The sequence below is a fragment of the Dasypus novemcinctus genome, chromosome 12, assembly GCF_030445035.2.
Source record: "Dasypus novemcinctus isolate mDasNov1 chromosome 12, mDasNov1.1.hap2, whole genome shotgun sequence".
Taxonomy (NCBI): Eukaryota; Metazoa; Chordata; class Mammalia; order Cingulata; family Dasypodidae; genus Dasypus; species Dasypus novemcinctus.
In genome coordinates, this window is record NC_080684.1 from 6626696 (window position 1) to 6653543 (window position 26848).

Here is a 26848-nt window from a genome sequence, read left to right on the forward strand (position 1 = left end):
CCCTGGATACATTTTCAAACCACACAGAACCAAGGCAACTGTGGTAAAAATATTCAGATTACTAGATTATAATAAAAAAAATTTATTGAAAAGTATACTCAGATAGTATTGGGGAAAAAAAAACTACACATAAAAAACAGCCCATAGAATCGACTTTCTTCCCAAGTAGATGGTTCAAGAATTCCATTCTATTATAATATACATTAGTATTCATATGTTAGGTATCTACAAAAATAATTCTTCTATACAATTAAAGCAACATCATAATTTTATGAGAGGTGTAGTAGAAATGTTTCCACAAATTAGAAAATTATTCATTTTAAATATCAAGACAAACATACAAAATTTACACAGTATTACTGCAATGCAAAAATTACATCAATTTTTAAAATGACAAGATATTTTAAACTGTATATCAATCTAAAGAGCTTTACCGAGAAAAAAATAATTCAAATATCATACTTAGGGGAATTAAAATACACAAAAGGTAAATCTACCTGCCATCTTCGTTGCTTCGATAAAATACAAGAAAAGGATCTGATTTTCCAAAGAAGTCCTTCTTATCCAATTTGTTTGCACAAAATTGCATCAAAACAGCATCCTAAAAACAAAATCAACAAAATAGTTCAAAACCTGGGCTATGAATAACTAGAAAGTGCAGATTATAAGTAAGACTTAACATGAAAATAAATTTTTCTTTTAATGCTGAGTATGTCAGATTTTAAAAACTGTGTTTTTAAAGGACTGTGAAACTTAAAAAAATTGACTCTGGAAGTTATCATTCTAGTCACAAAACTATAATTTTCAAAATCCTTCAGTATTTCCTTCTGAAGAGGAATATTAAGTTAGATGACTCTAGGTATCCAATATTATAATACAGAATCTTCAGTTCTTCAGTCAACGGGTACACATTTTTAGAACATATTTTAAAATTCCTGCTCCCTCAGGAAATACTTTCTAAACATCTACTATGTACTTAGATGTTGAGGATATAACAGGGAACAAGTCTGTCGTGTATAAGTTAGCTATTACACCAAACTAATCATTTAAATCAATTTTCATACTCAAATACTCATAACCTACATGATTTCGCTTAAGGGTAAAAAAGCCAGGATATCATAAATCAGAGAGGTTGAACATGATTCAGTCAGGTAAGAAAAGCATTTTAAAAGAGGAAGACACAGATAGTAATTTAAAAATTAAAATCATCGTCTTTGTTTTTACCTGAAGGGAGGTGTTAAAAAGTTAGATGGAGGTAGAGGGTGAATGTAATTCAGAATTAATTGGAGAGGCCACAATTTTAAGTACCATTTAGTGAGAATGCTAAGAATTAAGAAAACAGCACTCCTTTATTCACTGCTTACTTCTTTTGCATGTCTAGCAGTATTTATTAAACATCCACTTATATCCTTCCAGTGATTCCAGAAGATGATATAAAAAGACAACGCTATGTTTGCTTTCCATTCACTCATTCATTCATGCACCACTTACTTCCTCAGCAAATACTTCTCAAGCAGTACTCAAGCTAGACTGAGAACAGAGAGTGAGCAAGACACTTTCTGACCTTGGAAAATGGGGTGTTAGATTTCTGGCTTTAAGGAACATTGGCCGAATGTTATCTTCCTTTATTATTTAGCCTATAAATGTAATCATTTCTGTCAGAGGAACACTCATAAAGAGCAGGAAATATGCTGTCAGCCAGGCACAGTGACAACGTACATTTTAATGAAAACAGAAAGAACTGAGACAAGTACAATGCGGCCATCACTCTCACCTCAAACCACTCAACCATGAGAAGCTTTCTTTTGAAATTCAGGGTTTAAAGATGAAGTTTTTCTATACTATCCATTAAGGAAGCAGTGGAGAATCATCCTGGATGATCAAACTACAAAATAAAGGGCAGGACTGAGAAGAAAGGATGGTGGTTTTTTTGAATGCCCTTTCATCGCCATGTCTATTAAAATGCCCTTGGGCAAGCACCGTTTACTAAGAACATGCATATAGTCCAAGGACACTTCTTGCCACAGAACTTACTCTTTTAAAAGACACTCTCCTAAAGAGTCTGGACCGTAATACAAACTACCAAGCAACATCTCTGTATACTTAAAGTGCATAATTGATGAATGAAATATGCATATTTCAAAGTGATTCTGAATAAAATCCTGAGTTTAAATATTATTAAAGCAAGAATTTCACGCATTCTCATTTTTAAATTTAAGACTGCTTTAATTTTTAAACTTATATTCTTTAATGATTGCAAAATGAATAACCGATTCAAAATAAGGATTTCCTTTAATGTACCAAATTATGTTATTTGGGGAATATGGGGGAAATATTTTGTACAATTACTCAAGTTAATAGTTTCACAGGAATTCCATCTGTATCGTGGACAAAAGAAATCTTATTTTGGACAAGAAAACAGAAAATTATTTAGTTTTAGAAATACGTGAACACCATTAAAAAAGCGCTCTTTTAAAAAATCTCATGCATAATGCTACCTTTAGATTTTTAAGACCTCTGTTCATTGCTCCAAACCAGTATAACAAACTTCCAGATTAAGAAATTACACTTGCTTGTTTTAGAGGCATTTCAAACAAGTTCAAAACTGAGCCTCTAATATCAAGCCCTGAACTTGATTTTCCTATAGTTTTCCCAGTTTAATCAGTGGCTTCTTCATCCAGGAGTGAAGGCTTCCTTTACTCCTTCCATTCCTACACCCTTTATCCAATGAATCACCAAGTTGCACCATCCGACCTCTAAATCATACCTCTACTCTTTGCTTCAGCTCCATTAGCACCTCCTTAGTCCAAGCCCATCTTATCTCACATCTAGATATATGCATTGATTGGCATTTGCTCCTCTCTCCCTCATCCACTCTTGGACATACTTAATCCCTCTTCATTCAGTAGACAGAGTAATGTTCTTAAAACATGAAAGAAATCATGTTTCAAGCTTTCCCTTGATGCATACAGAATCTTTAATATGGTCTACAAAGCCCAATCTGAAATAGACTCTGACTAGGCATTTCTACCTCCCTCTGCCAAAGTTTTACTTCATTGACCCGCCCACACCCAGTCCCTTTCCAGCAGCCAGATTCACTCTACCACCTGAGGACCTGACACAAACTCTACCTTCTGCTTGGCATTCCTACCCTTTGTTTGGCAAACCACTTCTCATTCTTTAGGTCTCAGTTTAAAAGTCACTTTCTCAAAGACGCTTGCAATGACCCCCTCCCCAAAATAAATTAAATTTTTCATTGTATTTTTTCATAATATACTGGAATCACTTATTCCATATCAAGACTATGTGTCATTAAAGGCAAGGAATGAGGTTGTTTTTGCTTGCCATTGTGTTCCTAGCATCCAATCTAGTGATTACCACCTTGTACATTTTGCTAATACTGTTGAATGAATGAATCAATAAGAATTAAAAATATTCTCTGGGGATAATTTTGAGCTACTTTCAAAATACTAGTGAAGATACTTTCCCAATATAACTTCAAAATTATATTAATTCTTACTCTGGCATTTGACTTTATATATTATAAAAGTTGTATTTGAATAAAACTACATCATACTCAGTTGAGATAAATGGGAAAAATTATTACACCAAAAAATATGTGTATACCTTTGTGATTTACAAACCTGTCAAATGCAGTCTTTTCTTTTCCTACAAAGCAACCACTAGACGAAGCTATTAAGAATATTAACATTTTACAGATGCAGAGCATAACCTCATGCAGTTTAAGAGTAAAAGGGACAAGATTCAAATTTAGGTGTCCTAATTCCAAAGCCCTACAATAAGTTAATAGTTTTAAAGAAAAGAAACATATAGATTTGTAAGGTATTGAATGTGAAATAAAATTACTACAGTCAAAATTCCAAAAGATTATGCCTGGTATTTTTAAAGTACTCTAAAATGTAAATAAAAATACATTTTTCTTTTGAAATAATAACATTGTTTTGAATCCACTTATACATTCTACTTTATTTTGTTATTTTAAATTATAGTAATGAAATAATATTTTAAGGTTTGTAAGTGTTGATGCTGATGATTGATAAGGCTGTAGCTATAAACTGGAACACAGGGAAAAAAGAAGTTAGATTAGAGAGCGGATGTAGCTCAAGTGGTTGAGCATCTGCTTCCAATGTACAAGGTCCAGGGTTCAATCCCCTGTACTTCCAAAAAGCACAAAGAAACAAACAAAAAAACCATCTCTCATTAGAAAGAAGATGTAGCTCAGTGGTTGAGCACCTGCTTCCCATGTGCAAGATCCTGGGTTCAATCCTCGGTACCTCAAAGAAAAAAAAAGTTAGATCAAGATTCTAAAGAATATTCATGAAAATCAGAAAATGAGATCCTCATTTGCATGAAGCTTTTTCCAAGCAACCCAACAGAATTTCAAAGGGAAGATATTTAAGATGCTTTAAATATTTACACAAAATCATCGTAATGAACTCAAGATTTTGACAAAACAATACGTTAATATCACCACAAAGAACATGTGTCTTATTGACCAGGAACATATACTTCATTTCCTCCCTGATTATACAAAACACACACTATCATACAAACATCCAAAGTTAGAGACCAGCATAAAAAATGATTAGCTGAAATAACTTAAAAAAAATCATTGTGCCACTTAACTGAAAAATAGAGTATAGGTAATATTTCTATATTTACATAATTACACAATTTTTAAGACATTTTTATTACATACAGAATGTTTCCTTATGTATTGTATTATCGGATTAATATTATGGTAGTAGATTACCAGAGATGGAAGAATCATTAAAAATAGATCTAGTGACTAGTAGTTCACTTGGTTTCCCCCGTAAATACAGAAAGTAAAACTCAATGCCGTCATGTGACTTGACAAGGCAAATAAAAATTAACAGCAAACGTAAAAATCAACTTCCGTCTGATGGTCTTTCAGAGCCCTATACACAGCACTATACCACATTCTGGGTATTTTACAGACAAGAGAACTGAGACTGAGGGGACCACGGCCTTTCCAGGGGGACAGAGATACTGGGAGAAGAGGACTAGGAGGACTTGAATTTAAAGGCCTTTTAAAAGTAATCAAATTTGAATTCACTCCCAAGCCTGTTGTTTTACTTTTCCACTTTTATCTGTCACTATTTCATTGTTTTTCCACCAAATGCAAAAGGTATGCAACCAACAGGAACACTCAGTCTCCACCATTTCTTGGCAGGTGGTATCATATGGTTTTCTGAACACACTGCCTCAGAAATAGATTTTACATATAAATCCACAGTAATTGTCTAATGAAACTCTAGGATGATTAAAGATACACACTGCAGGGATAAACTATAGCTCTCTATAGGAAAAATTACTTTGGGAACAATGTCAATATTAGGTTTTTGGTGTTCTCTGGGATGTCCTGTTCAAAAAAATCATCAAGTAGAAAACGGAAAATAAAGAGCCCTAGAGAGATAATCTAGGGCAACCTTTTTTCCCCCAGAAATAATAATTTCCAAAGACCCACTGCACCACATTAAACAGACTAGATCGGCTTCCTATTTGGAGAACCATCATTATTTCCAGTGTGAGGCTATCACATTATTTCTTGATAAGAGTGACATCGCTGAACGTGAGTCAGTAGGTCCAGGAGCAATTCACAACTAAAAATAGTTTTCCAAAAACATGGTCTATGCACTCAAGGCATGCTCCTAGTTGGCGTAGTAGTCGGTCTTTTCTTTAATTGTGGGCTTCTCAAGCTAACAAAAGAAGCAACCAAATGCATATTCTGGTGCAATTCAATTCAAGTATCTTATGCAAAAGGGCTAAAATCAAGTGACTAGAAATATTCCTTCAGAATCACACATAAATCTTCAAACATTTTTCAAGCTTTGAACTGATTGTGACAAGCAGCAATTCATTTTGTAGGCTCATTGTCACAATCAGTCATGCCTAACAAAGTGTTGATGTTATAATTTAACAACTTTTATTCTGTAAAAATCACTAAAATAAATTCAACCTTTTTTGACTATAGAATGTAGTCTTACAAAAGCGCTAAGCCTCTAACATGATATTCTATGCATTTTAGAATTATGCAACACACTGTTTAATTACTTTTTGCTTAAATTACTTGAGACATATTTATTGAAGTAGAGCTTCAGAAATATTTCAGATAAATGTCAGAACTACATTTTAAAATAAAAAATAAAAATTACTTACCCTACAGCAGTTTAATTCCTCTGCTGTAAGTAGGATCGTGCCACATTTTTTCCCTGGAATTCCCCTAAAACAAAGATATATATTTAAATACATTAATACTTTATATTTCTATTATATAAGGAAAATATAATCGCTATTTTATTTTTATATAATCAAACCAAGAGCTAAGAACATGCTATTACTAGGTGGGCTCTTCCCTAACAAAGCAGACTGCCAATCTCAACCTTGTTTATTAGATCTTATATATCACACCTCCCCGTGAAGCTAAAGTCCTAACATGATTTCCACCATGTTAGTTCTCTGCCCAAAAGTCTTCTATAGCTCCATATGGTCTACCATGGGAAATACAAACTCTTCTTTCACAGTTTCTAAATTTTCTACTCTGGATTTAAAACCTATTCCTAATCTTGGCTTGTACTATTTTCCTCTCCTTTCACCCAGCGGCTTAGTGATAAGTGCTTACTTCCCCTTTGTGCTCATTCCCATACCCCTCCGTACCATAGTTTGTTAACTCTTTCCTCTTCTCCCTCAACCTGCCCCCAAGTCCTGGGCTAGGCTTCCGTTTTCCACAAAACCTTATCCCAGTCAACGTCCCACAGAGCTCAGGCTTTGATAAACTCCTACTGCACCTGAAGTCAGTACCACAAGGTTTAGCATTTAATTATTTTAAATTGCTACAATCACTTATTTTAACCCTTTTCCTTTCTTGAGTTGATTATAGGCTCTAATAGAGCAAAACAAATTACTTACAACATTTTTAAAACAACAGTTAAATATTTATGATTCACAGGTACTCAAGTTATAAGAAAATATGTAAAAACATTAAGCAAAGTAAAACACCCATTCCATTTTCTTTCCACATGACTCCGATACATTTATGCTTATACAGCTTTTACCTGAAACCAAGCGCAAAGCCCAGTAGGTACATGCAGGGTACGTGCGTGGAATTTAGAGACAAGTCCGTGGGGATTCTCCAGACAGTGATCACAATCATCTAAAGGTACCATTCATTTTCCTTCAAGGTACACTTTTCCTATCACAAACCACAGCCCAGATCCTTCTGTGTGAGTTGTGAAATGTTCCCAGGATCCAGAAGCCATAAACTTCAGAGCCCAACAGGTGGTATTTGTTTTCCCTCTCAAGAACATAACTCCTTCCTGAATCTATACAAGCAAACATATAACCCCCTGCTTTCCAAGGATAGAGGAATTGAAGTCTTAGGGTATCTTGACTGGAAACAAGATAAAATAAATAATAAAGGTAAAATATTCTGTGTTGCTAATATAAACGTGAACTGTACTCATTCAAATTGCTTTATCCTTCCTCCCTATTCTCAAAATTCTTCTGGAGAGCACCATTCAGCCTTAAGCTAAAAATGCCACCTCCTAAATTCTGCAGGGAACTACCGATCAAAAAACCTTAACTTCACCATTTCTTTACGCTCCGTCATGGTAACTGTACATGCCAGGATCCTGTATTTTCTCTAGTTTTCTTTGTCCAAGAGCTCAATTAAATTAGTACATTTTTCTTTGAATAATACACACATCAGTTTTAGCATCCTGCCAGCATCCTTAATCAGTTAATTTTTAAAAATCAAGTTGGACTTTTCTTTATTTCCTTATATTTATAAATCATGAATATAATTTATAAAAATGTCAAACTAGACACCCTGTCTGACTACGTACCTGAAAACACTTTAAAAACTTTTTAAAATGCTGAATAAAATACGTACCAGGACTTTATACTCTAATGACCCAGCGAGAAAGTAAGGACCAATCAGAAGAGGAAGATGGAACTCAGGAAGATAAACAGAGCTTAATCCTGGCAAATTTGAGCTTAGGCTTCTATTTTTATGACTAGTTAAGACATAAAGATGAGAGAAAGAAGGAGGGCAGGCAAGGCACAGGATGGTAAGTTCAATATATGGCCAACCTGCAACATAAAATTTGGATTGAAATGATTGTATTGTCTCACTGTACCCTAGAATTAGATATAAATATTCATCTTGGAAGTGCCTGAAAATTAAACCCTGCCTTAAAACTTAGTGATATATGAAAGAAAAATTATCTCCTAATAATTCAGGCCTCAGTCACATTTTCTACCTAGCACTACCGAGGTAGTTAAGAAAATTTCAAAGTAAGAATTCAGCTTTATTCAAGTGATCATATGTGGCTAGTAAATGCAAATCCTCTCTGGAAGAGTTTGCTTTTAAACTACCTCTAAAAAATGTCTCATATTTAAAGTTTAAAAATGTATTTATGAGCTCATTTTAAATGATCACAAAGCATTCAAGAAAAAATATGCCATGAATTAGAGTCCCCAGAAACAACAGGGTGCAGATTCAAACACACAAAGACTTGGGATATAGGAAATACTAAACACAGTAAAAAAAAATGTAAGTATGTACAATATGTCTAAAATTAAAGAGAATAGAAATATGAAAAATTAGCAAAGGACTATAAAAATAACCAAGAACATCTGAAAAAGAACCAAATAGAACTTATAGAGATAAATTAATAATAACTGAAATATAAAACTCAGTAGATGGATTTAACAACAAATTAGACACAGCAGAATTGAATGATGGATAAGAAGACATTTCACATAATACAGCACAGAGAGTCAGCCATGGGAGCTTTTGTAAAGAGGTTTTGATATATGGACGACAGAGATAAAAGGCCTAATATGTCTCATCAGAGTTCTAGAAGGAAGGGGAAGAATGAACAGTGTAGAAGCAATATGTTAAGAGATAATAGCTGTGAATCCTCTAGAACTGATTCAAAAAAAAACAACAATGCCCAGATGTAGAAAGCCCAATGAATCCCAAGCAGAATAAACAAAAAATAAACTTACATCTAGACAAGACAGTGAAACACCAGAGATGAAAGTGCATCTTCCTCAGAGTCAGGAGGAAAACACAGATGATCTACAAAGATAGGCATATTAAACTAAGAGCTGACTACTCAGAACAAACACTGGAAGCCAAAAGACAATTGAAAAAACATCTTCAATAGTTTTTTAAAGAAAATAACTGTCAATCTAGAATTGCAACCCAGTGTATATCTCTTTTAAGAACAAGCATAAACTAATGACATTTTCAAACAATAAGAATCGAGTGGATTTATAGCCAATCACCCTTTTTATGGACTCGAAACTGAAGGAAAGTGACCACAGATTCAAGGTCTGAGATGAATTAAGAAAGGATAAGAGAAGAAAAGGAAATGGTGAATACAGAAAATCTTAATAAATATTGACTATAAATCAATACTACTAATGATAAAAAGTAAAATAACAAATACAAATAATAATGATAGCATTAATCAGGAGGGTAAGACTAAGTTAAAATCGTCTGATGTTATTTTATGGTTCAGAAAGAAAGTAAAAATGCTGAATAAATAGAATTTCAAGTTAAATGTGCTCTAAAACGTTTATGAAATCTCAAACTTTTAAAAAAAGACTTCATAATCTCAAGATTAGAAAGGGAAAAAAATAGAAAGATTATTTTAAAGTCCAAACAACTCAAAAGAAAGCAAAAGGGAAAAAAGAAGAAAGGGTGGGTCAGATGAGAAGTACTAAAGTAGTTATCAACATAAATCCAGAGGAATAGTTATCGAAGTAAATGTAAATGAGCAAAAACTTCCAGATTTAAAAAGACTGTATTCTGTATTTTTAAAAGTAATAAGACAATAGACATCTAAATTTATGGATTCAGAAAATTCAAAAGAAAAAGAATGGAAACACATACTAGGGGAAAAAACTAGCCCTAATAAAAACCGTTGTGCTTAGAATAACAGCAGAGAAAATAGACTCTAAATTCAAAAGTATTGCTAGGAGTTACTGTGTAATGGTAAAAGGTTCAATTAATTGCAAGATATAATAATACCAAGCTGTATGCATCTGATATTACAGTTCTAATGAAGCAAGAACTGACACAACTAAATGAGAACTAGATTAATACACATCATGTCGCTCCATTTTAGCATGATCAAGGTTACCATCAGCAGGGGAAGTCGTGCTGCTATCAGGGAAGCCTGTGATGAGCACGTCTGTGCTCTTCCTCCAAACCCACAACTCCAATCCACGAGAAAAAAATCAGACAAATCCAATCTGAGGGGCATTCAAAATACCTGGCCAGCACTCCTGAAAACTGTCAAGGTGAGAAATGGTCAGAGACCACATGAGACGAAAGGACTCATGACAACTTAAATGCAATGTGGTATCCTGACCTGAATCCTAGACCAGAAAATGGAAATTTGTGGAAAAACAAATGAAATCTAAATAAAGTCTAGAGTTTAATTAATTGCAATGTGCAAACATTGGTTTCCTAGTTGTCAAACCATTAAAGCAGGAGTTCTTTTCTGTTCCACGGACCCCTTTGCCAGTCAGGTGAAAACCATGCAAACTTTACTAAGTCCACATTATACTGTGTATTATTTAATAACTATATCAAATATATCACACCCACACCAACATGTCCCCACAAAAATAATGTTTTTTTAAAATTTCAATTCAAGCTCACAGACCCGTTATTAAGAAGCTTTGCATTAGAAATTCATGTAAATATATATAAAATCCCTTTAAAAGCAGAACATAGATGAGCATGAATCATCTATTCAATGTCAGTCTGGAAATTTCAGCACATAATACCAAAAAATTTTTAAAAATTAAAATGAAATTTGCAAATTTTGTAATTAAATGTACCCAGAATATTTACATTAATTGTTAGAATTAAGACAATTTAGCAAGTTGCAGCTAATATAGTAGATAAGTATTTTAAAGCTGGTTAATTGCATTTCTCTATATTTGCAACAATGTTTAGAAAATACTATATGAAATAGTAGTAGTAGCCATAGTAATAAAAACTATATGACATGAGCACAGGGATAAAGAAATAGGCTAACAGAGCTGCCAGATCATGGAGAATCAGACTCATGCCCATATGGAAACTTGTTAGATGACAGAGACAGAGATCAGTGGGGGAAATACTGGGCCATTTAATAAAATATCCATTTGAAAAACAATAAAATTGGATCTCTAACTTACATATCAAAAATCGCACTAGGAGAAGATGTTTCCAAAAAGACCATTTAACAAATTATCAATATCAAGAATATAAAGAATTCTATAAAATCAATAAGAAAATAGCAGTGTAAAAAAATAATTGGGCAAATATCATGTACAGAATATGGAAAACAATTTTACAGAATATGGAAAACAAATGGGCAATAAATATACAGAACAATATCCAATCGTATTGGTAGCCAGAAAAATGTTCAATGAAATACACACTATACTGACAAAAATATAAAAAGTTTGAAATGTTTAAGTGTTGAGAAGTGGAAGAAAGTGGAATTCTCTTATACTACAGTGAGAAGGTAAATTGAGTAGGGCCATTTGGGGAAGAATAAAGGTAATTTCAGATAAATCTGAAACTGTATGAATTAGTTTCCTTTAACTACCATAACAAATTACCACCAGTTTAGTAGCTTAAAACCATACCCACTAATGAATGAGACAGTGATCTCACAATTCTGTAGGTCAGAAGTCTAGCAGTGCCAGCTGGGTACTCCACTTAGCATTTCACAAGGCCAATATATAAAGGTTCTTATCTGGAGGCCTTAGGAGTAATCTACTTCCAGGGTCATTCAGGTTGTTAGGAGAATTCAATTCCGTCTCATGGTTTCCATATGTCCCCCTATATCTTCAAGCTAGCGTCAACAATTCTAGTTCTTCCAATACCAAAATCTTTCTGAAACCTCTTCCACCATCTCTCTGTCTTCTTCTACCTGTAAGTGCTCATGGGATAACATTAGGTACACCTACAAGTCTAGGAAAATCTACCTCTCTTAATCTTATTTGATTAGTAAATTTAACTATGTCTCCAAAGTTCCTTTTGCCTTGCAATGTAACATAACCATAGGTGAGACTGAGTAAAGGTCACGAAAGCCGAATCTTGTTTACTGCAGTCCACCCTTAGGCCCTCATGACCAGTATCCAAGCTCCTGGATATAATACATCCTGGGCACAATTCCTTCCATCCAGGGACCTGTAAGCCTACAGGAACTAGTTATCCTTTAGGGTAACTCCCTGCACACAAGGGTTGGACAGGGATAGAATATAGATATTTTCAAACAGAGAAAAAAAGGAAGGTAAAACAGAGTCACCAGTACAAGGCTGTTTTGAAATCTAGTTGAGTAAATTCCATTATGTTTCAAGGCTTCAGAAAAATCCTCTATGGTTTGCAGCTCCACCATCTGGGCCAGGCTTCCTTTTTCATGAAAGATAGTGTGATTAGTCAGCCAAAGGGGGTGCGGATGCAAAGGACCAGAAGTCTGTTGGATTTTATAAAGGGTATTTCTTTGGGTAAAAGCTTACAGTTACAAAGCCCTAAGGAGTCCAACTCAAGGTTGTTTCCCACCCAAAGTCACCTGCCACGTGTTGAAGCAAAATGGTGGGCGAAGTCTGCGAGGGTTCAGCCTTCCTCTTTCCCCTTAAGGCTCTGTGGTCTCAGCTCCTTCCAATCTCAGCTGCAGGCTGGAGGGCTTGTCTCTCTTCCTGGGGCTTCCTCAGGACTGCAAACTGTCAGGCGAATGGCTCACCTCTCTGCCGTGTCTATGGAGCTGTCTCTCCTCCTCTGTGTATCTTCTGTGTTCTTGATTGAGTGTCCAGTTTATATAGCCCCACGGGGGGGCAAGGGGGGGGTGGAATCAACCCTGCACACCCTAATGATCATGTGGTCCAATCAAAGCCCTAATCATGATTTAATCAAGTAGAAGTAAAACCTTTGAAATTACATCAATCAAAGGGTATCATGCCCAGAGGAGCAGATCACTTTACAAACATAAGCTCTCTTCTTGGAATTCATAAATAATCTCAAACTGCCACAGGTAGCAAGAGTTTATAGCTAAGTTGTCTTATCAGTCTGCTTCCCACCAGTAGAATTTTGGGGTCGGAAGCCTTCTTTCATTTGTACTTTCTCTATTTCAGTCCAAGCTAATAGCGTTTCTGCTGATAAAAAATTCTCAAGAGCACTATGGGTCTCTATTGTACGTCTGGAGATTCACTCCACCACACAGGAGGTTCCTCCACAGATCTTTCCCAGATAATCCCATATCTATTTTTAGCTTCTGCTGAGATGATTGACGTGATCTATGAGTCACACACTTAATCTCTTCAAAGAGCCTTTTGTGTGACTAAATGCTCTGATACTTAGATCTCCCTGGAATTCCAGTACAGAATTGTAGAAGCATGTCCTCAATCTTTTCTCTAGAGTACAATTTCTTGACAGTGATTCTCTTAATTTTAGAGTCCTTTGCCATCTGTATAACCTAAGCATTTCCCAAATCAAGTTTGCTCAAGGCTTTTTCTAACAAGCTCTTCAAAATTCTTCCAGCTTTCATCCACATTTTTATTCCAAACACGCTTTCACATTTTTACATATCTGTGAGAACGGCACCCCACTTCTAGGTACCAAAATCTCTATTAACTTCCTATTCCTGCCATAACAAATTACCACCAATGTAGCGGCCGAAAGCAACACCATCCATTATCTCACAGTGCTGTAGGTCAAAGTGCTGACAGGCTCAATTGGATACTCTGCTCAGGGGCTTGCAAACTGAAATTAAGGAATCAACCAACCTGGGTTCTGAGGAATCTCTGCAAGATAATTTATTTCCCAGCTCATTCGGATTGCTGGCAGAATTCATTTTTTTCTCGTGATTTGCACGTGGCCCCCAACATTTTCAGGCCATCAATATCAGGTCAAGTCCTCACATTTCAAATCTCTCTGAATTCCTCTTCCGCTCTTCTCTGTTTTCAGGGGCTCAAGTAATTACATGGAGTCCACTAGAATGGGCCATGGTAATCTCTCTATCTTAAGGTCAGCTGATTAGTAACACTAGTTATATCAGCAAAGTTCCTTTTGCTATGCAAAATAGCATGTGGTATCAGAGGGTAAAGGAGTCACAGGGACAAAACTTTGCTTTCTATACTGCACATACCCTGTGACCCCAAATTCCACTCTTAAGGCATTTGGCTTAGGGAAATTCTTACACACATGTGTCAGGAGATAGATAATGTTTATTGCAGTATTGTTTGTATAGAAAAAAACTAAAACCTGCAAAAAAGAGTCCACCCATCAATTCGATATTAGATAAATGTTTATAATTCATATAACTGATACTACACAGAAATGAAAATACAAACTGCAGCTTCACACATGAGGATGGTTCTCACTGACAATTTTGACCAAAATATAAGTTACAAGAGAATTTATACAGTATGACTTTCTTACAAAAGTTGAAAAATATGAGAAATGAAATATCACATTCAATAATCCTATTATATTTTTCAGAAAATTAATCTTTTCATGCTGAGCTAAAAGCAGTAAAGAATAAGTTAATCTGGGGTATGTCTTCAGTAACATAAAATGGTTCCCACCCCAAAATACCTCCTTCATCAGCCTTTCCTAATGTTTAAAATTTTCAGGAACTCAAATTTATCTTTAGCCTGTTCACCTGATAAATCTATCTTCATTTTTTAAAGTCCAGCTAAAATCCCATTTCCTGACTCCCATATTTGGGGCTAATTACCCCTCCCTCTCCACCTTTAGATAGATATTCCTTCTGTGATACAGGAAGACGGAGCTAGATTTAAATATCAACTCCATATATTAAAACTGTGACATTTATCAAGTTGTTTAACCTTTCTGAAACTCAGTTTCCTCATCGGAAAAATCAAAATAATATGCGTGAAACAACACTTGTGTATTATATGTGACACAAAGCAAGTACTCCGTATATTATAGTTGCTATTATTCATTTATTGTATTATTTACAAGAATGGTGAATTCTTGGAGAAGCCAGTATTATGTAGTGCCATAGGTACATTCCCTGCATGTAAAGATGGCCGGTGCTAATTAGATGCTACGTGTTTGTTGAATTGAATTGCATTTGATTTAAGGGAGTGATTTCAGAAACACCTAGCTAAATAATATACCCCAAGATACCTCAAGATGGACTGACAAATCCAAAATGATTTGAGTGACAAATCAATCAGTGGTATGCCTTCTAAACAACCTTAGTACCTGTAGCAGTTTGATATAGTTATGAATTCCAAAAACAGATATTGGATTATATTTGTAAACTGGTCTGTACTGGGGCATGATTAAGTTATAATTAGGGCTTTGATTGGGCCATGTCAGTAGGGTATTGAATCCCTGGCCCTTGATGGATGGAGACACATGTGGCAAAGGACAGAGTTGGAGTTTTGATGCTGGAGTTTTGAGCTGCAGCCTGGGAAGTGAACCCACAGGAGAAGAACACAGAGAGTAGGGATGGCTCCTTGAACATGGCAGAAGCCCTGGATGCCTGATAGTCTACAGTGGCCTTGTGGAGAAAGGCAAAGCCTAGAGAGTCTCTTAGTCTACAGCTGACCTTGTGGGGAAAACAGAGATGCTGAGCCCGGAGAGAAATGAACCCCTGGAAGAGAAGAACCCAGGGAGCCTGAACCCTGGCAGACATCAGCAGCCATCCTGCTCCAACACGTGGCAACAGACTTTGATTAGGAAAGTAACTTATACTTTATGGCCTGGTGACTGTAAGTTTCTACCCCAAATAAAAGCCCTTTATGAAAACCAACTGATTTCTGATATTTTGCATCAGCACCCCTTTGGCTGACTAATACAGTACTTTTGGTAAGCAGGGCCTGAAGATAATAGCATGTAGTACAAGCATTGACTAGCAGCTGGAGGAAGTGAGTTTAAGGAGTCGACAATGACAGAGAAGACTGAACAGCTGGAGGGGCAAAGTGAGAATTCTAAGCGCTTCATTTATAAAGGTAATGGAATTAAGGAATAATCCTCAATATAAAATTTACCAATTTGGCATATGATTTGTCTCAGTGTTGACTGCAGCAACAAATTCCCAAATTGGAGGGGTTGGGAAACCCAGCATAGACTCTGTTAAGGCTAATTCTTAACAGGGTGAAAGATAAATCACCACCTTCTCCACGCCCAACCAATCTATTTAGATTGGGGCCAGAGCAACTCACATCAAACCCTCTCCATCCATTCTGCCTTACTAATGATAGTCTGCACCTTGGATTTGATTACCTTAGAATTTGCAAGGAGTTTTCAGGCACTACGGAAAAAATCTACCATTTCTAAATAAAAGAAAGTTAATGTAATTCTCCAAGTTATCCAGTGGCACAATGAAGTATTCATGTAATATTGTACTCAAATTTGATAACACTTTAATTAATGTATGAGAGTTCTATTTATACTTCAATTGTGAGAAAAAAATAACTTAGAGATAACAGGGGTAACAAATCATAAAAGTAATGGACTTAAATTTACCCCTGCAGGGAAGTGCAAAATGCAATGCTGAAGTAAACATGTAAAAATTCATTTGATTATTTAACAACATTAAGGATCATAACCTAGGAACATGAAACCATTCTTTCCTTCTTAACATCATTATATAAATTCTTCTTTAATCCCAAAATGAATTATAAGATTATGATCATACTTCCTGATCTTATGGTATTAATACAGGAAAAGAATAATCATGTTGGCCTTGACTATGAAATAGTAAATATATAATGAAAATAAAACTTTCATATTTATTTATGTCTATTAGTAAATAACTTACAGAACTGCAGTATAAACAATATAATTAATTTCCTTACTTATAAAGCAGATATTTATTGAGCTATCTACATACATGCAAGGCATGACAACAGGCATCTTCTGTTTCTAGAACGTAATCATTCAAAAGGGATGTATTGGGGCAGAGCCAAGATGGCATCCGAGTAAGGAGCTCCTGGAGTCAGCTCCTGAAACAGGGCGGTTGGTGGTCACCCAGAGCTACCTAAAGCACCTTTTGGAGGACCCAGGAGACCAGAGGAGTATCCTGCAACATCCTTGACAGTGTGGAAGGAGGAGACTGCCCATCCGCACAGAGGAATCGTGAGTAGGCACTCCACGCCGCGGAGGTCGGTGCCCGGGGCGTGCAAGCCGCCTCGGGAGCGATTCCGTGGTTGGGGTTGAAGTTCCATCTCCCCCAATGAAAACAGGAGGAAAACGCGGTGTGGCACTGACTTCAGCTACTGATTAGTGGATTTGGAGGGCTGAAATAGAATCCTAGGCACGACTAAACTTTGAGCCTGTCGAGGTCGGAGGGAAGCCGGCGGCTGCCATTCTGACTCTGCCCCGGCACGAGGGGAAGCGGCCTGACTGAAAACCACAGTGCTTGGAAGGACGGCTTCCTTCCACCCAGGTGGGACTGCAGCTCTAGCCTAAACCCCAGGCCCACCTCTGGCAGGGAGGAAGCTGGGGGGCCCTGCACCACCTCTCTGAGAAGCTGTAAGCCACGCCGCAGAGGCTGGCACCCATCCTACTCTAGGGGTGCAAGCCGCCTCAGGAGCTGTTCCATGGCTGGAATTAGAAGCGCCACTTCCCATAAATGGTGGGGGAAGAGAGAGATGTCTACTGACCTCAGCTACTGATTAGTGGACTCGGCTGGCTTAAGTATAATCCTAGAACTAGCTAGCGTCTGGGCCTGTCCAAGTGGAAGAGAGCCATTTCGACTCCACCCCCCGGCCTAAGGGGGATCTGGGCTGCCTGAAATCCAGTGAAGTTAGAGGTGGGCTTCTTCCCACCCAGCTCAGACTGCAGCCCTGACCTAGGCTCCAGCCCCACCTCCAGCAGAGAGGTAGCTGGTGGGACCTGCACCACCTCTCCAGGCAACTGCAAGTGCTCACCGCTGGCAGAGGCTGAATAGTCAGATACCTGGGGCTGCATTCCCACACCCCAACAGAATAGGAGAGGAGCTGGGTATCCTCAGCCTCTCTGGGCAATGGCAGGAGTTTTCAGCACACACAGATTTGTTGAGTGCCTTTGAGCCCATCTCCACCTCTGTCCCCCCACAGGATAGGAGGGGGCTGGTGTTGCCTCACCTCTCAGGGCAACAGTTTTGGGCTGCACAAGTCTGACTGTTGGGCACCTGTGACTCCACCCCCATCCCTAATAGGACAAGAGGCAGACTGTGTTTGCCCAGCATCTTTGGGTAACTGCAGGTGCTTTTGGCCCATACAGCCTGATCTGGTGGGTACTTGTGTATGCACCCTCACCTCCCAATAGTAAAGAAGGGAGCTGATCTTTCCACAGCCTTTTTGGGCAACAGCAGACCTACAGCCTGCATGGACTGGACTACTGGATGCCTAAGAATCCACCTCCACCCCCAACAGGATAGGAGGGTTTTGGTATCTCCACAGCCTCTCTGGACAATGAGGAGAAAGGTGGGAGAAACTTCATCTATTCCTGGGGCAATGAGGGCAGCTTCAGCCTCCACAGCTTACAGCACCAACTACATCCCTGGCTCCTACTACACAACCAGCAAGGGAGAAAAGATAAGAAATCCCTAAACTAAAGGGAGAAACTGCACCCCAAAAAAATACACCTAGCAAGCCAGATGTGGAAACACCAACAAAAAATTACAATTCCTACCAAGAAACAGGAAGAGATGGCCCAATTAAAGGAACAAGATAAGCCTGCAGATGACATAAAGGAGTTGAGACAACTAATTATACATGTTCAAACAACTCTCAATAAATTCAATGAGATGGCTAAAGAGATTAAGGATGTTAAGAAGACATTGGATGAGCACAAAGAAGAATTTGAAAGCATACATAGAAAAATAGCAGATCTTACGGGAATGAAAGGTGCAATCAATGAAATTAAAAATACACTGGAGTCATATAATAGCATATTTGAGGAGGCAGAAGAAAGGATTGGTGAGCTCAAAGACATGGCCTCTGAAAATGAACAAACAAAAGAACAGATGAAGAATGGAAAAAATTGAACAGGGTCTCAGGGAACTAAATGACAGCAAGAGACATACAAACATACATATAACAGGTGTCCCAGAAGGAGAAGAGAAGGGAAAGGGGGCAGAAAAAAATATTCAAAGAAACAATGGTGGAAAATTTCCCAACCCTAGTGAAGAACACAGATATCCATGTCCAAGAAGCACAATGACTCCCATCCGAATAAATCCAAATAGACCAACTCCGAGACACGTACTAATCAGAATGTCAAGTGTCAGAGACAAAGAGAGAACTTTGAGAGCAGCAATACATAACATATAAGGGATACCCAATAAGATTAAGTGCCGATTTCTCATCAGAAACCATGGCGGCAAGAAGGCAGTGGTATGATATATTTAAGATACTGCAGGAGAAAAACTGCCAGCCAAGGATTTTATACCCAGCAAGATAATCTGTTAAAAATGAGGGTGAGTTAGAATATTTACAGATAAACAGAAACTGAGAGAGTTTACAACAAAAAGACTAGCTTTGCAACAAATGCTAAAGGGAGTCTTACAACCTGAAAAGAAAAGACAGGAGAGGCCTGCAAGAGAGTCTAGTAATGACAACTGTATCAGTAACAGTAACTAAAAGTGTCAAATATAAAATGACAGACAAAACGCAAAGATCAAAATGGATGAAATAAGACTGCCTTTACAGTAATAACATTGAATGTTAATGGATTAAATTCCCCAATCAAAAGACACAGACTGGCAGAATGGATAAGAAAATATAAGCCATCTATATGTTGTCTGCAAGAGACTCACCTTAGACCCAAGGATAGCAGTAAACTGAAAGTGAAAGATGGAAAAAGATATTCCACACATGCAGTAACCAAAAAAAAAAAGCTGGGGTAGCTATACTTGTATCAGATGGCACAGACTCTAAAAGCAAAACTGTTACTAGAGACAAGGAAGTACATTACATATTAATAAAAGGGATGATTCACCAGGAAGAAGTAACAATCATAAATATATATGCACCTAACCAGTATGCCCCAAGATACATGAGGCAAACACTGGCAAAACTGAAGGGAGAAATAGATACCTCTACAATAATAGTTGGAGACTTCAATATACCACTCTCAGCATTGGATAGAACATCTGGGCAAAAGATCAATAAAGAAACAGAGAGCTTGAATAATATGATAAATGGACTAAACCTAATAGACATATACAGAACAATGCACCCCAAAACAGCAGGACATACATTCTTTTCAAGTGCTTATGGATCTTTCTCCAGGTTAGACCATATATTGGGACACAAAGTAGATCTCAGTAAATTCAACAAAATTGAAATTATACAAAGCACTTTCTCTGATCATAATGGAGTAAAGTTGGAAATCAACAAGCGGCAACTAAAGGGAAAATTCACATATATATGGAGATTAAACAACACATTCTTACATAATCAGTGGGTCAAAGAAGAAATTTCAAGAGAAATCAGTAAATATCTCAAGACGAATGACAATGAGAATACAACATATCAGAACCTATGGGATGTTGTGAAGGCAGTGTTGAGAGGAAAATTTATAGCCCTTAATGCTTACATTAAAAAAGAAGAGCTAAAATCAATGACCTAACTATATACAGCTGGAGGAACTAGAAAAAGAACAGCACACTAATCCTAAAGCAAGTAGAAGGAATGAAATAAAAAAGATCCAAGCAGAAATAAATGAAATTGAAAACAAAAAAACAATAGAGAAAATTAACAAAACCAAAAGTTGGTTCTTCTAGAAGAATAGCAAAATTGACAAACCCTTAGCTAGACTCACTAAGAAAAAAGAGAGAAGATGCAAATAAATGAAATAAAAAATGAAAAAGGGAACTTTACTACTGACCCCACAGAAATAAGGGAGATCATAAGAGGACAGCATGAACAACTTTATGCTAAAATACTAGACAATGCAGATGAAATGGAAAACTTCCTAGGAATATACAAACAAGCTACACTAACATTAGAAGAAATAGAAGACCTCAACAAACCAATCACAAGTAAAGAAATTGAAACAATCATCAAACAGCTCCCCAAAATGAAAAGCCCAGGACCGAACAGTTTCACAGGTGAGTTTTACCAAGCATTCAAAGAAGATTTAATACCAATCTTACTCAAGCTCTTCCAAAAAATTCAACAAGAAGGAACGCTACCAAACATATTCTATGAAGCCAATATCACCCTAATACCAAAACCAGATAAAGATATTACAAAAAAAGAAAATTACAGACTCATTTCTCTAATGAATACAGATGCAAAAATCCTCAATAAAATACTTGCTAATCGAATCCAAGAACACATTAAAAGAATTATTCATCATGATCAAGTGGATTTAACACCCGGCAGGGAAGCTGACTCAACACAAGAAAATCAAACAGCATAATACATCACATTAATAAATCAAAGAAGAAAAATCGCATGATCTTATCAATTGACACAGAAAAGGCATTTGACAAAATGCAGCATCGTTTCTTGATAAAAATACTACAAAAAATAGGAATTGAAGGAAATTTCCTCAACATGATAAAGGCCATATATGAAAAACCCACAGCTAACATTGTACTCAATGGTGAAAAATTAAAAGCTTTCCTGTTGAGATCAGAGGCAAGACAAGGATGCCCACTGTCATCACTGTAGTTCAATAGAATGCTAGAGGTTCTAGCTAGAGCAATCAGGCAAGAAAAAGAGGATAAAAGGCATCCAAATTAGAAAGGAAGAAGTAAAACTTTCACTATTTGCAGATGATATGATTGTATATCTAGAAAATCCCAAGAAATCTACAACAAAGCTGCTTGAGTTAATAAATGGTTTCAGTAGAGTGTCAGGATACAAGATCAATACACAAAAATCAGTGGTGTTTCTATAAACTAATAATGTACAATCTGAGGAGGAAGTCAGGAAAAAAATTCCATTTACAATAGCAAGTAAAAGAATCAAATATTTAGGAATAAACTTAACCAAGGATGCGAAGCACTTGTATTCACAAAAATATAATGCAAATTTAAAAAGACCTAAATAATTGGAAGAATATTCCATGCTCATGGATTGGAAGACTAAATATCATTAGGATGTCAATTGTACCCAAACTGATATACAGATTCAATGCAATCCCCAAAAAAATTCCACCAGCATTTTTTAAGCAAATGGAAAACATAATTATGAAATTTATCTGGAAGGGTAAGAGGCCCTAAATAGCCAGAAACATCTTAAAAAGGAAAAGTGAAGTTGGAGGACTCTCACTTCCAGACTTTAAATCGTATTACCTAGCTACAGTGGTAAAAACAGCACGGGGGAAGCAGATTTGGCCCAACAGTTATGGCACCCACCTACCACATGGGAGGTTCGCAGTTCAAACCCAGGGTCTCCTGACCTGTGTGGAGCTGGCCCACACGCAGTGCTAATGTGCGCGAGGAGTGCCCTTCCATGCAGGGGTGTCTCCCACGTAGGGGAGCCTCACATGCAAGGAGTGCACCCCGTAAGGAGAGCCACCCAGAGCGGAAAAAGTGCAGCCTGTCCAGGAATGGTGCCGCATACATGGAGAGCTGACACAGCAAGATGATGCAACAAAAAGAGACACAGATTCTGGGTGCCGCTGACAAGAATACAAAAGCGGACACCGAAGAACACACAACTAATGGACACAGAGAGCAGACAACTGGGGGGGGGAGGGGAGAGAAATAAATAAAAAATAAATCTTAAAAAAAAAAAACAGCATGGTATGGCATAAAGATACACACATAGACAAATGGAACCGAACTGATGGTTCAGAAACAGACCCTCAAATCTACAGCCAAGTGATTTTTGACAAGCCTGTCAAGCGCTCCCAGTTGGGGCAGAACAGTTTATTCAACAAATGGTGTTGGGAGAGCTGGATATCCATAGCCAAAAGAAAGAAAGAAGACCCCTACCTCACCTTATACAAAAGTTAACTCAAAATGAATCAAAGACCTAAATATAAAAGGAAGTACAATAAAGCACCTAGAAGAAAATGTAGGGAAACATCTTCAAGACCTGGTGGTAGGTGGTGGATTCTTAAACCTTACACCAAAAGCACGAGCAACAAAAGAAAACATAGATAAATGGCAACTCCTCAAACTTAAACATTTCTGTGATTCAAAGGACTTCATCAAGAAGATGAAAAGGCAGCCCAGTCAGTGGGAGAAAATATTTGGAAACCACTTATCTGATAAGCGTTCGATTTCCATTCTATATAAAGAGATCATACAACTCAACAATAAAAGAGCAAACAATCCAATAAAAAAAAGGGGGAAAAGATTTAAATAGACATTTCTCCAAAGAGGAAATACAAATGGCCAAAAAGCACATGAAAAAATGTTCCATATCACTAGCTATTAGGGAAATGCAAATTAAAACAACAATGAGATATCATCTAACACCACACAGAATGGCCATTATTTTAAAAAAACAGACAAGAATAAGTGCTGAAGAGGATGTGGAGAAACAACAACACTCATTCACTGTTGGTGGAAATGTAAAATGGTGCAGCCTCTGTGGAAGACAGTTTAGCGGCTCCTCAAGAAGGTAAATATAGAACTGCCATATGATCCAGCAATTCCTCTACTAGGAAAATATCCAGAAGAACTAAAAACTAGGACACGAACAGATACCTGCACACCAATGTTCATAGTGGCGTTGTTCACAATTGCCAAAAGATGGAAACAACCCAAGTGTCCATCCACCAATAAATGGATAAACAAAATGTGGTATATATGTACGATGGAATACTATGCTGCAAAAAGAAGAAATGAAATTGGGACATATGAGAAAACATGGATGAGTCTTGAAAACATTATACTAAACAAAGACAGACACAAAAGGACAAATATTGCATGGTTTCATTAATATGAACTGACTACAAATAATAAACACATGGAATTAGAACCTGGAGTATAGGTTATAAGGAGATAACAGGAGGGTTGAGAAGAACTGTGGATGCTTAATGTACGTAGAACTTTTAATTAACTTGACTGTAAAAGTGTGGAGATGGATAGAGTTGACAGTAACACATTATAGTGAGTAGCAACTGGTTTAGAAATGGGATTGTGACTGAAAAAGGTAGTCTGGGGAAGTAAATGTCAATAGAAGAAAGCTAAAGAATAATCTAGGGACTGAATAGCACAGTGGGCCTAGAGGCGGTTGAGAGTTTGGTTAAGGGGACAAATGCAAGAGTCCTTCTGTGAGCTAAAGCAGATGTACATCACTATTGCAGGGTGATGGGAATATGGAGAAACCTGGGAAAACTACAGTTGGTGTGACCTATAGACTGTGGTTAACAGCAATACTCTAATATTCTTGCCAAGCTATACTGTGTTGATAATGGAGGTGTATGGAAAAAGTGTGCCAAATGTACGCTATGGACCATGATTGGTGGTGACACCCTGAGGATATTATCTCATAACCTGTAACAAATGTTCCACCAGGGTGTGGAGGTGTATGGGAAATCTACACATCTGCATGATTGTTTCGCAAGTTCACAATATCTGTAACAAAAATACATTTTAAAAAAAGAGTATGGGTTGCAGAAAAATACACCAAACGTAAGATAAGGAATATAGTCGGCAGTAATTGTTTGACGATGCTCTTGGATAGTTTGTGACAAATGTTTCACACCAATGCAAACAGTTGGTGGAGGGGTGATGTATGAGACCCCTATGTGATGTTATATATGTTTATTTTGTAAGTTCACAATCTCTACTATACACTTATGGTTTATGTATGTTCATGTATGAGTGATATACTTCAGTTAAAAAAAAAAAGAGATGTATTGAGTGCTTACCCTTTTATAGGCATTATGCTAGGTAATGAGGACACAAAGTTGATGAATGTATAGTCCCTGGCCTAAAGGAGCTCAGTGAGAAGAAAAACAAATACACTGGAATAATACACTTGATGGGTCTCACGTACTGTGAAAAGGGGTGGAGATTTTTTAAAGGTTATGGGAAGAATGGGAGGATTTAAAACAGGGGAAGAGGGCTGCTCTGACCCCAGAAGGACCACTAACATGCAGACTAGACTGAGGCTGAGACTAACAGCAGAGCCAGCTGGGGAGGCAAGTAAGTGCTTCACAAAGACACGGGAGGGACTGGCGAGGGAGTCTGGGAGAGGAGGGACGGAGCGAAAGGGAGTGCACCGTGACTCTCAGCCATCTTACTTAAGAAACTGGTGATGCATCAACAAAAGAACTGAGCAGGAGGAGTTCTTGACAGTATCGAGGATAAATTCATTTTGGGGGCATATCCATTTCAGGTTTCTTTGGGAAATCTACGTTCAGCAGGCAGTTGTGTCCATGGATTAGAGCCAAGGAGAGAAGTCTGACTGACCTAAGACATGAGCATCTATGGCACTTGGTGACAGCTGAAATCAAGGCCATGAGGAGATCGACCAGAGTAACATGAACGGTAGGCTCTAAGTCTAACACTTTATTGAGTCGTAGACACACTGAAGACTCCAATAAGAGGTGGGTACTTTTTCGACAGAAAAAAATTTTTATTTTACAATTTCAGGTCATTCTCAGGCATGTAGGGAGTGCAAGAGGACTTCCCAAGGAACCAAGAGGAAAACTAGGAGAGACAGAAACATGGAAGCAAAGGCAGAGGAATTTCAAGGAAGACATGGCCAGCCACTGTAGCAGTTTGTTGTAATTATGAATTCTAAAAATAGATATTGGATTATGTTTGTAAACTGGTCTGGACATGATTAAATTATGATCAGGACTTTGATTGGGTCATATCAGTAGGGTGTTGAGTCCCCACCCCTTGGTGGGCGGGGACTCAAGGATAAAAGGCATGGCAAAGGACAGACTGGAGAGTTTTTGATGCTGGAGTTCTGATGTTGGAGTTTGATGCTGAAGCCTTAAACTGGGCCCCAGGAAGTAAGTACACAGAGGAAAGAGTAGCAAGCCCTGGGAATGGAGGGACCCAGGAAGCCTGAACCCTGGCAATCATCAGCAGCCACCTTGCTGCAATATGTGGAAATGGACTTTGGTGAGGGAAGTAACTAATGCTTTGTGGCCTGGTGTCTGTAAGCTCCTACCCCAAATAAATACCCTTTATAAAAACCAACCAACTTCTGGTATTTTGTATCAGCACCCTCTGGCTGACTAGTACAGCCACTAACACCAAAAGTCACAAGAGGACAAAAAAGATCACCTGAAGGACTTGGCACAGCAGAGGTCTCTGGTCCCAAATAAGCAAAGTCATCAAGAGTGGGCTAAGGAGGAGTGGTAGTTGAGAAGCTGTATGATAAAAGTCTATGAAGATCACTTACTATTGTAAGAATGGAGAGGTAGAAGCAGGACGTGTGTGTGTGGAGTTGGGAGGAAGGGGTGGGAGCAGAAGACACAGGAGACATAGGTGGGGAAACATCAGTGAGAAGAGCTAGGTAAGGTCCCCAGGGAGGTCCGTATGGTGTGAAATCCCGAACTCAGACAGAGGCAATGGTTTCTCTTTAAAGATATTAGCCTCAGCTAAGCAGAAAGGGAGAAGGTAAAATAAATATCCCCTCTAGTGGGACCAAAACAAACCAACCAAAAAAAGGTGAAGAAAGTTTAAGGAATCTAATATAACATAAAGAGAACAGACAACGGGGACAGAACTGATTTTTGAAAACCAGTTCTGCTCCTGGCTTCCTTGCTCTCTTGACAATGCGCAAGCCTCTTTCTAAGCCTCACTTTCCTTACCTGTAAAATATGACTAATATTCTTTTGCGAGGTTGAGAAAAGATTAAATGACAGCATGGATTGAAAGCTCCTGGCATAGTGCCTGTGAAG

The 26848-nt window shown here is 37.5% G+C and overlaps 1 protein-coding gene across 1 annotated transcript in view; it reads right to left on the reverse strand.

The window, feature by feature from the left end:
• Nucleotides 1–26848, reverse strand: part of CPNE8 (copine 8) — a 210902-nt gene that overhangs the window by 84462 nt on the left and 99592 nt on the right. Inside the window, exons 7-8 of the mRNA XM_058307782.1 lie at nt 6202–6265; nt 498–601 (exon numbers count right to left, since the gene is read on the reverse strand). Of these exons, the coding sequence (XP_058163765.1) occupies nt 498–601; nt 6202–6265 (168 nt within the window). The remainder of the gene's footprint in view (nt 1–497; nt 602–6201; nt 6266–26848) is intronic.